At 50.4% G+C, this 15743-nt stretch overlaps 1 protein-coding gene across 1 annotated transcript in view; it reads left to right on the forward strand.

Annotated features, from left to right (window-relative positions):
- Positions 1-15743, forward strand: part of LOC143773647 (cadherin-related family member 4-like) — an 87324-nt gene that overhangs the window by 21785 nt on the left and 49796 nt on the right. Inside the window, exons 2-3 of the mRNA XM_077261042.1 lie at positions 4074-4215; positions 12536-12789. Of these exons, the coding sequence (XP_077117157.1) occupies positions 12565-12789 (225 nt within the window). The 5' untranslated portion in view covers positions 4074-4215; positions 12536-12564. The remainder of the gene's footprint in view (positions 1-4073; positions 4216-12535; positions 12790-15743) is intronic.

Genomic DNA, 15743 nt, shown 5'->3' on the forward strand with positions numbered 1-15743 from the left:
AGCGGACTGCTGTTGCCCTTGCCTATTCCTAAGAGGCCTTGGACACACATCTCGATGGATTTTATTTCAGATCTGCCTGTTTCCCAGAAGATGTCTGTCATCTGGGTGGTCTGTGACCGTTTCTCTAAAATGGTCCATTTGGTTCCTCTGCCCAAGTTGCCTTCTTCTTCTGAGTTGGTTCCTCTGTTTTTTCAGAATGTTGTCCGATTGCACGGTATTCCTGAGAATATTGTTTCTGACAGAGGTACCCAATTTGTGTCTAGATTTTGGCGGGCATTCTGTGCTAGGATGGGCATAGATTTGTCTTTTTCATCTGCTTTTCACCCTCAGACTAATGGCCAGACCGAGCGGACTAATCAGACCCTGGAGACATATCTGAGGTGTTTTGTCTCTGCTGACCAGGATGATTGGGTTGCTTTTTTGCCATTGGCAGAGTTCGCCCTCAATAATCGGGCCAGCTCTTCCACCTTGGTGTCCCCGTTTTTCTGTAATTCGGGGTTTCACCCTCGATTTTCCTCCGGTCAGGTGGAATCCTCGGATTGTCCTGGAGTGGATGCGGTGGTGGAGAGATTGCATCACATCTGGGGGCAGGTTATGGACAATTTGAAGTTGTCCCAGGAGAAGACTCAGCGTTTTGCCAACCGTCATCGTCGTGTTGGTTCTCGGCTTTGTGTTGGAGATTTGGTGTGGTTGTCTTCTCGTTTTGTCCCTATGAGGGTCTCTTCTCCTAAGTTTAAACCTCGGTTCATCGGCCCTTATAGAATATTGGAGATTCTTAATCCTGTTTCTTTCCGTTTGGACCTCCCTGCGTCCTTTTCCATTCATAACGTTTTTCATCGGTCGTTATTGCGCAGGTATGAGGTACCTGTTGTACCTTCAGTTGAGCCTCCTGCTCCGGTGTTGGTTGAGGGTGAGTTGGAGTACGTTGTGGAGAAAATTTTGGATTCTCGTGTTTCCAGACGGAGACTCCAGTATCTGGTCAACTGGAAGGGTTACGGCCAGGAGGATAATTCTTGGGTCAATGCATCTGATGTTCATGCTTCTGATCTTGTTCGTGCCTTCCATAGGGCTCATCCTGGTCGCCCTGGTGGATCTGGTGAGGGTTCGGTGCCCCCTCCTTGAGGGGGGGGTACTGTTGTGAATTTGGATTCTGGGCTCCCCCGGTGGCCGCTTGTGGAATTGGACTTGTCATCCTCTTTCCTGTTTCACCTGGTTCCATCAGTAGTGGGTGTCGCTATTTAAGCTCATTTCTCTGGTGGTTTCTTGCCGGTCAACAATGTTATCTGATGCCTCTCAGTGCTTGTTCCTGCTTCTAGACAACTACTAGATAAGTTGGACTTTTGTCCATGTTTCGTTTTGCCTATTTGTTCCAGTTCACAGCTGAAGTTTTGTTACTGTGTCTGGAAAGCTCTCGTTGATCAGGGATTGCTACTCTGGCGTTATGAGTTAATGCCAGAGTTTAAGGTAATCTCTGGATGGTGTTTTGTTAGTGTTTTTCTGCTGACCATGAAAGTATACTATCTGTCTTCTGCTATCTAGTAAGCGGACCTCAAATTTGCTAAGACTATTTTCCTGCTGCGTTTGTTGTTTCATCTGAACTCACCGTCATTATATGTGGGGGGCTACTGTCTTCTTTGAAATATTTCTCTAGAGGTGAGCCAGGTCTTATATTTCCCTCTGCTAGCTATTTAGGTCTTAGGCCAGAGCTGGGCATCTAGCGATAAATAGGAAATGCTACCTGGCTATTTCTAGTTGCGCGGCAGGCTTAGTTCATGGTCAGTATAGTTCCATCTTCCGAGAGCTTGTCCCTCTATAGGCTTGCTATGATCTCTGCCTGCAGAGATCATGACAGGGAGCATTACTGTATGTTTTGTAGCTCTAGCAACCAAGACCTTAACAGCACTCACTTGTCTATGCTTCTGTGCTTTAAAATTGTTTTTTACTGCTTTCATTCATTACTAATATACACTGCTCAAAAAAAAGGGAACACTTAAACAACAGTATATAACTCCAAGTAAATCAAACTTATGTGAAATCAAACTGTCCACTGAGGAAGCAACACTGTTTGACAATCAATTTCACATGCTGTTGTGCAAATGGAATAGACAACAGATGGAAATTATTGGCAATTATCAAGACACACTTAATAAAGGAGTGGTTCTGCAGGTGGGACCACAGACCACATCTCAGAACCAATGCTTTCTGGCTGATGTTTTGGTCACTTTTGAATATTGGTTGTGCTTTCACACTCATGGTAGCATGAGACGTACTCTACAACCCACACAAGTGGCTCAGGTAGTGCAGCTCATCCAGGATGGAACATCAATGCAAGCTGTGGCAGGAAAGTTTGCTGTGTCTGTCAGTGTAGTGTCCAGAGGCTAGAGGCACTACCAGGAGACAGACCAGTACACCAGGAGATGTGGAAGGGGCCATAGGAGGGCAACAACCTAGCAGCAGCACCGCTACCTCAGCCTTTGAGCAAGGAGGAACAGGAGGAGCACTGCCAGAGTCCTGTAAAATGACCTCCAGCAGGCCACAAATGTGCATGTGTCTGGACAAATGGTTAGAAACCGACTCCATGATTATGGTCTGAGTGCCTGATGTCCACAGATGTGGGTTGTGCTCACGGCCCAACACCATGCAGGATGATTGGCATTTGCCACAGAACACTAGGATTGGCAAATTTGCCACTGGTACCCTGTGCTCTTCATCAGTGTGACCACTAGAAGCACCACTGCAGCGCAAAACAGCTGTCATCCATTCCACTCCTGCTCCCATCCTCCCGACGCCGATGTTTTAAAGTATTGGAATAAAGAAGTTTTTTTAACCGGTGAGTGCCATCCGTTCCTTTCAATTTTTGTATCTATTGTGGCTATTTTCTTTGGAGAGGCACCCTGGCTCACGGAGCACTTACTGCTGTATATATGCTTGCAGCATCAGTTCATGCAATTACCTGGGCACTGAGTGGGCTTCCCCGCTTTGCGGATTAATACTTTGTTGGAGCTATTTTGACACTAAATTCATGCCTGAACTAAATAGAGCATGAAAGTTTGGTTGCAGCCAGGTATGTTTACTATGAAATGCTTCAACATTTCAGGTAAAGCAAAGTCTAAAAAGCCGGCAATAGGGAGTTTATATGGAGAAATCGGACCAGTCCAGCGTGGCCTCCATCCTGCTCCACTCCAGTCCTCTCCACTTCTCCGTACACAAAAGGGAATGAACTGTCAATTAATTGGAGCATGTGTGGAAATAACAACCAGGGACTGTGCTGGACTAGTAGGTCTCTGCCTATAGTCCGCTGCCAACTTTTCAAACTGTGTTTTCTCATAAATGCTGCAGTGTTTCATACTAAAACCGTCCTGGCTGCAATCCTACAATCAGGCTCTGATTCATATTGCCCATACTTTGGGCAGGATGAATCAAATTCCTGTTTTCTGTAGACACTTTTTGTAGACACTGTTTCAATACCTTTGTATTACCAGCATTCATTTTACTTTATTAGTAAGTTTGTTGTACATTATGCTTGCCCCTTTTTATAGGCGATTACCCATAAATAACTCCTACAAATGTCTACAGTTTCTGCAATCTTGATTATCTACAGTAAATGATCTTATGTTGTACTGAATAGGTAAAATGTTCTTCACTTTCACCATGGCAATGCTAAATTGGCTTGAAGCAAGATGTACAGATATTCACCGACACCGGAATTGACATACAGTATTTAGAATATTCAAATGCAAATAAAATGGCTTGCATTCATGTGCCAAACCTGGCTAGGGTTGGAGTGTTGTCATATGTTAAAGATGTAGTTTGAGGATGGCAATCGACATGACAACATCAAATAATGATTAATCTGTGCCACAATGTAAGCGTGCCCATCCTTAGTATTCTTTTCAAATCACATCGTTGAAAACAACATATGATACATTATTCATCTTGTATCGGTTATCAGTGTAAACTCCAGTAAAGTGGTTTGTGTTTACATGAGGATTTTCACGTACAGTGCCAGGCAAAATAATATGGTTTTTATGCACTGTTTACTCTGAAAAATGATCTTGGTAATTGTTCTGCAGAATGTGAATGATGAAGCTCCTGTTTGCTCTCCTGCCTATTATGAGAAAATTATTTACTCTACACGGAAGACACCTGTACTAAACCTACAGTGTTCAGATAAGGACTCACCTGACCATCAGCTAAGCTATACCATAATATCAGGTATGATAGTGATTATATATAATAATATATATAATATATAGTATATCAACATGTTATATTAAAACTGAGCAGGACGCAAAATTTTAGCTTTATCTAAAGTATGGCCGCAAATACAACAGGAAAAAAAATTAATGGAAATAAATAACACGGCACTCTGGAGTAATACTGCTGGTGGTGCTCAAGTCGGGTGTCCAACCCATACAATTAAGCAAAAAAAATCAATACATATCTCTTCTGACCCTGTACAGAGGTATTTGCCCTGTTATATGATGGACACTCAGACTGAGCATTATCTGTTCCCTACATTATATACTACCTGAGACAAAACCATGTACCAGTAAAGAATATTTATTACACACGAGTCTACAGTCTATTTTATATATACTGTATATCTAATATATAATTGCCTAGAATACTACTTCCTGCAATTTGTGCCAACTTCCGTGGCTTTGTCCGGAGCTAATGTTCGGAGCTAATGTCCGGAGATAAGTGACGTCACCAGTGTCCTACACCCAGGCAGAGCACAGGGGCCCCAGGCAGCATATGGGGCCCCAGGCAGAGCACAGTGGCCCCAGGCAGAGCACAGGGGCCCCAGGCAGCATATGGGGCCCCAGGCAGAGCACAGTGCTCCCAGGCAGAGCACAGGGGCCCCAGGCAGCCTATGGGGCCCCAGGCAGAGCACAGTGGCCCCAGGCAGAGCACAGGGGCCCCAGGCAGCATATGGGGCCCCAGGCAGAGCACAGGGGCCCCAGGCAGCATATGGGGCCCCAGGCAGAGCACAGGGGCCCCAGGCAGAGCACAGGGGCCCCAGGCAGCATATGGGGCCCCAGGCAGAGCACAGGGGCCCCAGGCAGCATATGGGGCCCCAGGCAGAGCACAGTGGCCCCAGGCAGAGCACAGGGGCCCCAGGCAGAACATGGGGCCCCAGGCAGAGCACAGGGGCCCCAGGCAGAGCACAGGGGCCCCAGGCAGCATATGGGGCCCCAGGCAGAGCACAGGGGCCCCAGGCAGCATATGGGGCCCCAGGCAGAGCACAGTGGCTCCAGGCAGCATATGGGGCCCCAGGCAGAGCACAGTGGCCCCAGGCAGAGCACAGGGGCCCCAGGCAGCATATGGGGCCCCAGGCAGAGCACAGTGGTCCCAGGCAGAGCACAGGGGCCCCAGGCAGCTTATGGGGCCCCAGGCAGAGCACAGTGGCCCCAGGCAGAGCACAGGGGCCCCAGGCAGAACATGGGGCCCCAGGCAGAGCACAGGGGCCCCAGGCAGAGCACAGGGGCCCCAGGCAGCATATGGGGCCCCAGGCAGAGCACAGGGGCCCCAGGCAGCATATGGGGCCCCAGGCAGAGCACAGGGGCCCCAGGCAGAGCACACACCAAATCGGAGGCCGAGGGGCCCCGCCAACCAAATCGGAGGACGAGGGGCCCCGCCAACCAAATCGGAGGCCGAGGAGCCCCGCCCACCAAATCGAAGGCCGAGCGGCCCCGCCCACCAAAGCGGAGGCCAAGGGGCCTGGCCCCGCCCACCAAAGCGGAGGCCGAGGGGCCCCGACCACCACATCGGAGGCCGAGGGGCCCCGCCCACCAAATCGGAGGCCGAGGGTCCCCGCCCACCAATTCGGAGGCCAAGGGTCCCCGCCCACCAAATCGGAGGCCGAGGGTCCCCGCCCACCAAATCGGAGGCCGAGGGTCCCCGCCCACCAAATCGGAGGCCGAGGGTCCCCGCCCACCAAATTGGAGGCCGAGGGTCCCCGCCCACCAAATCAGAGGCCAAGGGGCCCGGCCCCGCCCACCAAAGCGGAGGCCGAGGGTCCCCGCCACCAAATTGGAGGCCGAGGGTCCCCGCCCACCAAATCGGAGGCCGAGGGGCCCCGCCTACCAAATCGGAGGCCGAGGGTCCCCGCCCACCAAATCGGAGGCCGAGGATCCCCGCCCACCAAATTGGAGGCCGAGGGTCCCCGCCCACCAAATCGGAGGCCGTGGGTCCCCGCCCACCAAATCGGAGGCTGAGGGGCCCCGCCCACCACATCGGAGGCCGAGGGGCCCCACCCACCAAATCGGAGGCCGAGGGTCCCCGCCCACCAAATCGGAGGCCGAGGGTCCCCGCCCACCAAATCAGAGGCCGAGGGTCCACACCATCCAAATCGGAGGCCGAGGGGCCCCGCCCACCAAATCGGAGGCCGACGGGCCCCATCCACCAAAGCGGAGGCCGAGGGTCCCCGCCCACCAAATCGGAGGCCGAGGGTCCCCGCCCACCAAATCGGAGGCCGAGGGTCCCCGCCCACCAAATCGGAGGCTGAGGGTCCCCGCCCACCAAATTGGAGGCCGAGGGGCCCCTCCAACCAAATCGGAGGCCGAGGAGCCCCGCCCACCAAATCGAAGGTCGAGGGGCCCCGCCCACGAAAGCGGAGGCCGAGGGTCCCCGCACACCAAATCGGAAGCAGAGGGACCCCGCCCACCAAATCGGAGCCCGAGGGGCCCCGCCCACCAAAGCGGAGGCCGAGGGTCCCCGACCACCAAATCGGAGGCCGAGGGTCCCCGCCCACCAAATCGGAGGCCGAGGGTCCCCGCCCACCAAATCGGAGGCCGAGGGTCCCCGCCCACCAAATCGGAGGCCGAGAGTCCCCGCCTACCAAATCGGAGGCCGAGGGGCTTCGCCAACCAAATCGGAGGCCGAGGAGCCCCGCCCACCAAATTGAAGGCCGAGCGGCCCCGCCCTCCAAAGCGGAGGCCGAGGGGCCTGGCCCCGCCCACCACATCGGAGGCCGAGGGTCCCCGCCCACCACATCGGAGGCCGAGGGTCCCCGCCCACCAAATCGGAGGCCGAGGGTCCCCGCCCACCAAATCGATGGCCGAGGGTCCCCGCCCACCAAATTGGAGGCCGAGGGTCCCCGCCCACCAAATCGAAGGCCGAGGGTCCCCGCCCACCAAATCGGAGGCCGAGGGGCCCCACCAACCAAATCAGAGGCCGAGGGGCCCCGCCCACCAAATCAGAGGCCGAGGGTCCCCGCCCACCAAATCGGAGGCCGAGGGGCCCCGCCAACCAAATCGGAGGCCGAGGGGCCCCGCCCACCAAATCGGAGGCCAAGGGTCCCCGCCCACCAAAATCGGAGGCCGAGAGTCCCCGCCCACCAAATCGGAGGATAAGGGGCCCCGCCAACCAAATCGGAGGCTGAGGGGCCCCGCCAACCAAATCGGAGGCCGAGGAGCCCCACCCAACAAATCGAAGGCCGAGCAGCCCCACCCACCAAAGCGGAGGCCGAGGGGCCCGGCCCCGCCCACCAAAGCGGAGGCCGAGGGGCCCCGACCACCACATCGGAGGCCGAGGGGCCCCGCCCACCAAATTGGAGGCCGAGGGGTCCCGCCTACCAAATCGGAGGCCGAGGGTCCCCGCCCACCAAATCGGAGGCCGAGGGGCCCCGCCCACCAAATCGGAGGCCGGGGGTCCCCGCCCACCAAATCGGAGGCCAAGGGTCCCTGCCCACCAAATCGGAGGCCGAGGGTCCCCGCCCACCAAATCGGAGGCCGAGGGTCCACACCAACCAAATCGGAGGCCGAGGGGCCCCGCCCACCAAATCGAAGGCCGAGGGGCCCCGCCCACCAAAGCGGAGGCCGAGGGTCCCCGCACACCAAATCGGAGGCAGAGGGACCCCGCCCACCAAATCGGAGGCCGAGGGGCACCGCCCACCAAAGCGGAGGCCGAGGGTCCCCGACCACCTGATCGGAGGCCGAGGGTCCCTGCCCACCAAATCGGAGGCCGAGGGTCCCCGCTTACCAAATCGGAGGCCGAGGGTCCCCGCCCACCAAATCGGAGGCCGAGAGTCCCCGCCCACCAAATCGGAGGCCGAGGGGCCCCGCCAACCAAATCGGAGGCCGAGGGGCCCCGCCAACCAAATCGGAGGCCGAGGAGCCCCGCCCACCAAATCGAAGGCCGAGCGGCCCCGCCCACCAAAGCGGAGGCCAAGGGGCCCCGCCCACCACATCGGAGGCCGAGGGGCCCCGCCCACCAAATCGGAGGCCGAGGGTCCCCACCCACCAAATCGGAGGCCTAGGGTCCCCGCCCACCAAATCGGAGGCCGAGGGTCCCCGCCCACCAAATTGGAGGCCGAGGGTCCCCGCCCACCAAATCGGAGGCCGAGGGTCCCCGCCCACCAAATCGGAGGCCGAGGGGCCCCACCAACCAAATCGGAGGCCGAGGGGCCCCGCCCACCAAATCGGAGGCCGAGTGTCCCTGCCCACCAAATTGGAGGCCGAGGGGCCCCGCCAACCAAATCGGAGGCCGAGGGGCCCCGCCCACCAAATCGGAGGCCGAGGGGCCCCGCCCACCAAATCGGAGGCCGAGGATCTCCACCCAACAAATCGGAGGATAAGGGGCCCCGCCCACCAAATCGGAGGCCGAGGGGCCCCACCAACCAAATCGGAGGCCGAGGAGCCCCGCCCCCCAAATCGAAGGCCGAGCGGCCCCGCCCACCAAAGCGGAGGCAGAGGGACCCCGCCCACCAAATTATTCTTACATTTGAATAAATAAAGTATATATGGATTCTAGACTCCCAATTCTTTAGAATCGGCTGCCATCTAGTATATTATATAATTGTCTAAGGGTCACTTCCGTCTGTCCTTCTGTCTGTCAGTAACAGAAATCCGAAGTCGCTGATTGGTCGCGGCAAAACAGCCATGACCAATCAGCGATGGGCACAGTCCGGCGGCAAAATGGCTGCTCCTTCCTCCCCGCAGTCAGTGCCCGCTCTATAATCCCCTCCAGTCAGCCCTCACACAGGGTTAATGGCAGCATTAACGGACCGTGTTATGCCACAGTTTAACGCACTCTGTTAACGCAGCTATTAACCCTGTGTGACCAACTTTTTACTATTGATGCTGCATATGCAGCATCAATAGTAAAAAGATCTAATGTTACAAATAATAATAATAATAAAAAAAAAAAGGTTATTCTCACCTTCCGACGTCGCGCGCTGTCCACGGCAGTGCAAACGGCAGGTTCCGATGCCAAGGATGCTAAGCAAGAAGAACCTGCCATGACGTCACAGTCATGTGACCGCAATGTCAACACAGGTCCTGCGCTCATAGCAACCCTGGGACCGGAAGCTGCCGCGTGTACCGCACACAGGCGCCAGGACTTCAAGGGGTCTTTGGAAGGTGAGTATTTGTTTATTTTTCATTTTAAGTCTTTTTTAACCACGCATATAAAGCCCACATTGCTATATACTACGTGAGCTGTGTTACATACTGCGTGGGCTCTGTTGTATACTACATCTCTGTGCTATATACTATGTTGCTGGGCAATATACAAGCTGACTGTCCAATGTCCAATATACTTCGTGGCTGTGCAATATACTATGTGGCTGTGCAATATACTACGTGCTCTGTGTTATATACTACGTGGCTGTGCAATATACTATGTGGCTGTGTCGGTTCTGTTATATAGTACGTCAACTGTGCAATATACTACGTGGTTCTGTTATATACTATGTGGCTGTGCAATATACTATGTGGCTATGTTATATACTACGTGGCTCTGCTATATACTACGTCGCTGACCAATATACTACATAGCTGTGAAATACATTACGTAGCTGTGCAATACACTACGTGACTGTTATATACTACGTGACTGTGCAATATAGTACATGCCTGTGCAATATACTACGTGGCTCTACAATATACTATGTGGCTATGTTATATACTACATGGCTCTGCTATATACTACGTGGCTGACCAATATACTACGTGCTTGTGCAACACACTACGTAGCTGTACAATACACTATGTGGCTATGTTATATACTACGTGGCTGTGTTATATACTACATAGCTCTGCTATATACTACGTATGCTGTGTTGCATACTACGTAGCTCTGTTATATACTACGTCAGTTGTGTTATATACTACGTCACTGTGCAATATAGTACGTAGCCTGTGCTATATACTACCTACATATTCTAGAATACCCGATACGTTAGAATCGGGCCACCATCTAGTATATATATATATATATATATATACCCAAGTTGGAGACTATGAATATATATATACACACATATATTGATACTACAACACTAATACAGTAATAGCAAAACAATATCACACATTCAAACCACGACCTAATAATATATTTTCCGCCCACGCTACATCTAATAAACAGCCTTCCCACCTAACATTGCTAACTGTCCCTATGTATCACAAGGGTATTTAGGGTCCAGTAAGTATTGGGTTCCAGGGGAGGATTCTTAGACCAGTGTTTTCATCATGCTGTCCATGGAGTAAGAGAGAGCCAGCACATATGTGTCTGGGAAAAAGAGGGGATGTCCACTTTCATGTTTGTGGGAATTATATCTCTAGTCTATTGTATTTTTCCTCGCCCACTGGCTATGATTCATATAACAACTGATATTCTATTTTCACAACTGACAAAGAAGCCAATAGAAAGAGTTTTCTTATTGACACTGAATTTCAGTTACATTTATCAGTAGTGTTGAGCATTCCGATACTGCAAGTATCGGGTATCGGCCGATACTTGCTGTATCGGAATTTCCGATACCGAGATCCGATATTTTTGTGATATCGGGTATCGGGTATCGCAACAACATTAATGTAATAATGTGTAAAAAAGAGAATTAAAATAAAAAATATTGCTATACTCACCTGTCCGACGCAGCCGGGACCTCAGCGAGGGAACCGGCAGCATTGTTTGTTTAAATTTCGCGCTTTTACTTGGTTACGTGAAGTCCCGGCTTGTGATTGGTCAGGGCGGCCATGTTGCCGGGATGCGGACCAATCACAGCAAGCCGTGACGAAATTACGTCACGGCTTGCTGTGATTGGTCCGCGTCCCGGCAACATGGCCGCCATTAACCAATCACAAGCCGTGACGTCACGGGAGGCTGGACATGCGCGTATTTTGAAAAGCGCGCGTGTCCAGCCTCCAGTGACGTCCCGGCAACATGGCCGCCATTAACCAATCACAAGCCGTGACGTCACGGGAGGCTGGACATGCGCGTATTTTGAAAAGCGCGCGTGTCCAGCCTCCAGTGACGTCCCGGCAACATGGCCGCCATTAACCAATCACAAGCCGGGACGTCACGGGAGGCTGGACATGCGCGTATTTTGAAAAGCGCGCGTGTCCAGCCTCCAGTGACGTCCCGGCAACATGGCCGCCATTAACCAATCACAAGCCGTGACGTCACGGGAGGCTGGACATGCGCGTATTTTGAAAAGCGCGCGTGTCCAGCCTCCAGTGACGTCCCGGCAACATGGCCGCCATTAACCAATCACAAGCCGTGACGTCACGGGAGGCTGGACATGCGCGTATTTTGAAAAGCGCGCGTGTCCAGCCTCCAGTGACGTCCCGGCAACATGGCCGCCATTAACCAATCACAAGCCGGGACGTCACGGGAGGCTGGACATGCGCGTATTTTGAAAAGCGCGCGTGTCCAGCCTCCAGTGACGTCCCGGCAACATGGCCGCCATTAACCAATCACAAGCCGGGACGTCACGGGAGGCTGGACATGCACGTATTTTGAAAAGCGCGCGTGTCCAGCCTCCAGTGACGTCACGGCTTGTGATTGGTTAATGGCGGCCATGTTGCCGGGACGCGGACCAATCACAGCAAGCCGTGACGTAATTTCGTCACGGCTTGCTGTGATTGGTCCGCGTCCCGGCAACATGGCGCCGTGACCAATCATAAGCCGGGACGTCACTGGAGGCTGGACACGCGCGCTTTTCAAAATACGCGCATGTCCAGCCTCCCGTGACGTCACGGCTTGTGATTGGTTAATGGCGGCCATGTTGCCGGGACTCGGACCAATCACAGCAAGCCGTGACGTAATTTCGTCACGGCTTGCTGTGATTGGTCCGCGTCCCGGCAACATGGCCGCCCTGACCAATCACAAGCCGGGACCTCACGTAACCAAGTAAAAGCGCGAATTTTAAACAAACAACGCTGCCGGTTCCCTCGCTGAGGTCCCGGCTGCGTCGGACAGGTGAGTATAGCAATATTTTTTATTTTAATTCTTTCTTTTACACATTAATATGGTTCCCAGGGCCTGAAGGAGAGTTTCCTCTCCTTCAGACCCTGGGAACCATCAGGAATACCGTCCGATACCTGAGTCCCATTGACTTGTATTGGTATCGGGTATCGGTATCGGATTGGATCCGATACTTTGCCGGTATCGGCCGATACTTTCCGATACCGATACTTTCAAGTATCGGACGGTATCGCTCAACACTATTTATCAGTGCAGTTACTGAATTGCTGCTCATGGTTCACCTGTAATAACTATAAATATTTATAAATCTTTATCTCTCCAGAAAATAAAGCGAATCGTTTTACTCTTGAAATGGATGATGAGGGCTTTCCTACTATAATATCAACTCAAAACTTCCAATATAATGTTTTTGAGGGAATTCAGGATCCAACAGTTTTCCAGCTGCTGATTGAAGTTACTGATGAACGTGGAGGAAACAGAGCTCTCCAGCTGTCGACAACAGCTACTGTAATAATACATGTGGTGCCCTGGACAACTACCATCCGAGCTGAAACTCTAGAACCAACATCAATCCAAGTAAGACTTTGGGGCACTGGGACGATTTCCTCAGACAATTTTATTGAGAAAATTGAAGTTGAAAAGTCTCAATTTCTTTTGTGCAATGAGCAATTGTGTAAAATATGCTGTACTTTCAGAGTTTTTACCCCAACCCCAGCAACGTTTTAAAAGTGGTTTGGCTTTAAGGGGAAGGGCACGTCTTAGTGTGGATTGACAGATTCACTATAATTTATGCCAAAAGCAGAGCACACATTTTAGAAAAAATATATTCCAGTCCACTAATGAGGTACACTTTCTGACTGCCTCCAAATTAACCAAATCTGCCTTTTAATTAATTTGGTACATCTTACACCAGCGGACTCAAGATCAATTCTTGCATACAAAACATGTTTCTTGATAAACATCACCAATAAGGGACAGCAGGAATGCAAAAAAAGTTTAAAATACAACTAAAGTCTTTTACATTGACAAAAAGTTTAATTTAATAAAAAGCATGGGTTTCTATCCTTCTAATATCCTTTTAATTCAACCAATTTTTAGTTGTGAACTTATAATATTGATCTTTTAGTGGTGGTCTTTGTTTCGTTTTTCAAGAACACTTGTTGTTCTATTCCATTGAAAAAAAAGTAGGTGGTCCAAGTTTGCGCGTTCTCTTCATATATGGTTGTGCCGCTTACCCATTTGCTTTCCTAATATGACTCTGCAGCTATTGAGCCAATAGGGCCTAATTCATTAAGGATTTTCTGGCATAAAAAAACCTTCAAATATCACAATAGTTTTGCATAACATGAAGTTGTGCAAAAATAAAGTTTTAGTTGGCTCTGTAAAGCCCACCCAACAAATTCATGAAAAGTTGTGGAATACATTATGATAGAAATGTTACTCTAGACTGGAGTTGCATTTCTGGAGGAGGCATTCAGAGACACATATCAGTTGCAAGATGCACCAAATTTACTAAGTGGCTTGTATTTCTTGATGAAATAGGTGTAACACTGTGATGGTCTTTGGTAAGGAAGCGGGAGGCCCCAAACTGTCCCTGGAACTGGGACCCTAGCTATCCCTGTCCCAGGGGTGCTCTTAAATGTAAAGAGGCTGAGTCTCTGACCTTACTATGCTCCTGTTAATGTCCAAACCAATTCCCTCCTCCAGGAGGCCTGGGACAGATATGTTAGTGTATATACAGTGCCTTGCAAAAGTATTCGGCTCCCTAGAACTTTTCAACCCTTTCCCACATATCATGCTTCAAACATAAAGATACCAAATGTAAATTTTTGGTGAAGAATCAACAACAAGTGGAACACAATTGTGAAGTTGAACAAAATGTATTGGTTATTTTAAATTTTTGTAGAAATTCAAAAACTGAAAAGTGGGGTGTGCAATATTATTCGGCCCCTTTACTTTCAGTGCAGCAAACTCATTCCAGAAGTTCATTGTGGATCTCTGAATGATCCAATATTGTCCTAAATGCCTAATGATGATAAATAAAATCCACCTGTGTGTAATCAAGTTTCCGTATAAATGCACCTGCTCTGTGATAGTCTCAGGGTTCTGTTTGAAGCACAGAGAGCATCATGAAGACCAAGGAATACAACAGGTAGGTCCATGATACTGTTGTGGAGAAGTTTAAAGCTGTATTTGGATACAAAATGATTTCCAAAACTTTAATCATCCCAAGGAGCACTGTGAAAGCGATCAGATTGAAATGGAAGGAATATCATACCACTGCAAATCTACCAAGACCCGGCCATCCCTCTAAACTTTCATCTCAAACAAGGAAAAGACTGATCAGAGATGCAGCCAAGAGGCCCATGATCACTATGGATGAACTGCAGAGATCTACAGCTGAGGTGGGACAGTCTGTCCATAGGACAACAATCATTCATACACTGCACAAATCTGGCCTTTATGGAAGAGTGGCAAGAAGAAGATATCCATAAAAATGTTGTTTAAATTTTGCAACAAGCCACCTGGGAGACACACCAAGCATGTGGAAGAAGGTGCTCTTGTCTGATGAAACCAAAATCAAACTTTTTGGCAACAATGCCAAACGATATGTTTGGCGTAAAGGCAACACAGCTCATCACCCTGAACACACCATCCCCACTGTCAAACATGGTGGTGGCAGCATCATGGTTTGGGCCTGCTTTTCTTTAGCAGGGACAGGGAAGATGGTTAAAATTGATGGGAAGATGGATGGAGCCAAATACAGGACCATTCTTGAAGAAAATCTGTTGGAGTCTGCAAAAGACCTGAGACTGCGACGGAGATTTGTCTTCCAACAAGACAATGAGCCCAAACATAAAGCAAAATCTGCAATAGAATGGTCACAAATAAATGTATCCAGGTGTTAGAATGGCCAAGTCAAAGTCGAGACCTTAATCCAATCGATAGAAAGAGCTGAAAACTCCTGTTCACAAACGATCTCCATCAAACTTCACTGAGCTCGAGCTGTTTGCCAAGGAAAAAAGGGCAAGAATTTCAGTCTCTCGATGTACAAAACTGATAGAGACATACCCCAAGTGACTTGCAGCTGTAATCGCTGCAAAAGGTGGCGCAACAAAGTATTAAGTTAAAGGGGCTGAATTATTCACACACCACACACCACACTTTTCAGTTTTTGAACTTCCACAAAAACTTCAAATAACCAATAAATTTTGTTCAACTTCACATTTGTGTTCCACTTGTTGTTGATTCTTCACCAAAAATTTACATTTGGTATCTTTATGTTTGAAGCATGATATGTGGGAAAAGGTTGAAAAGTTCCAGGGAGCCGAATACTTTCGAAATGCACTGTACACATAAGACAAACAGGGATAACAAAATGCAACTTATATACAAAAACACTCACCAAGGGTAGAACGGAATAAAGGGAAGAATAGGAAAGTACAAATGGGAATAGGATAATGAGGAAAGCATACACCCAAAAACAGCAAGTAACAATCTCCAGCAGCAAATACGAACTCAAACTTCAG

This window comes from Ranitomeya variabilis, chromosome 5, assembly GCF_051348905.1.
Source record: "Ranitomeya variabilis isolate aRanVar5 chromosome 5, aRanVar5.hap1, whole genome shotgun sequence".
Classification (NCBI taxonomy): Eukaryota; Metazoa; Chordata; class Amphibia; order Anura; family Dendrobatidae; genus Ranitomeya; species Ranitomeya variabilis.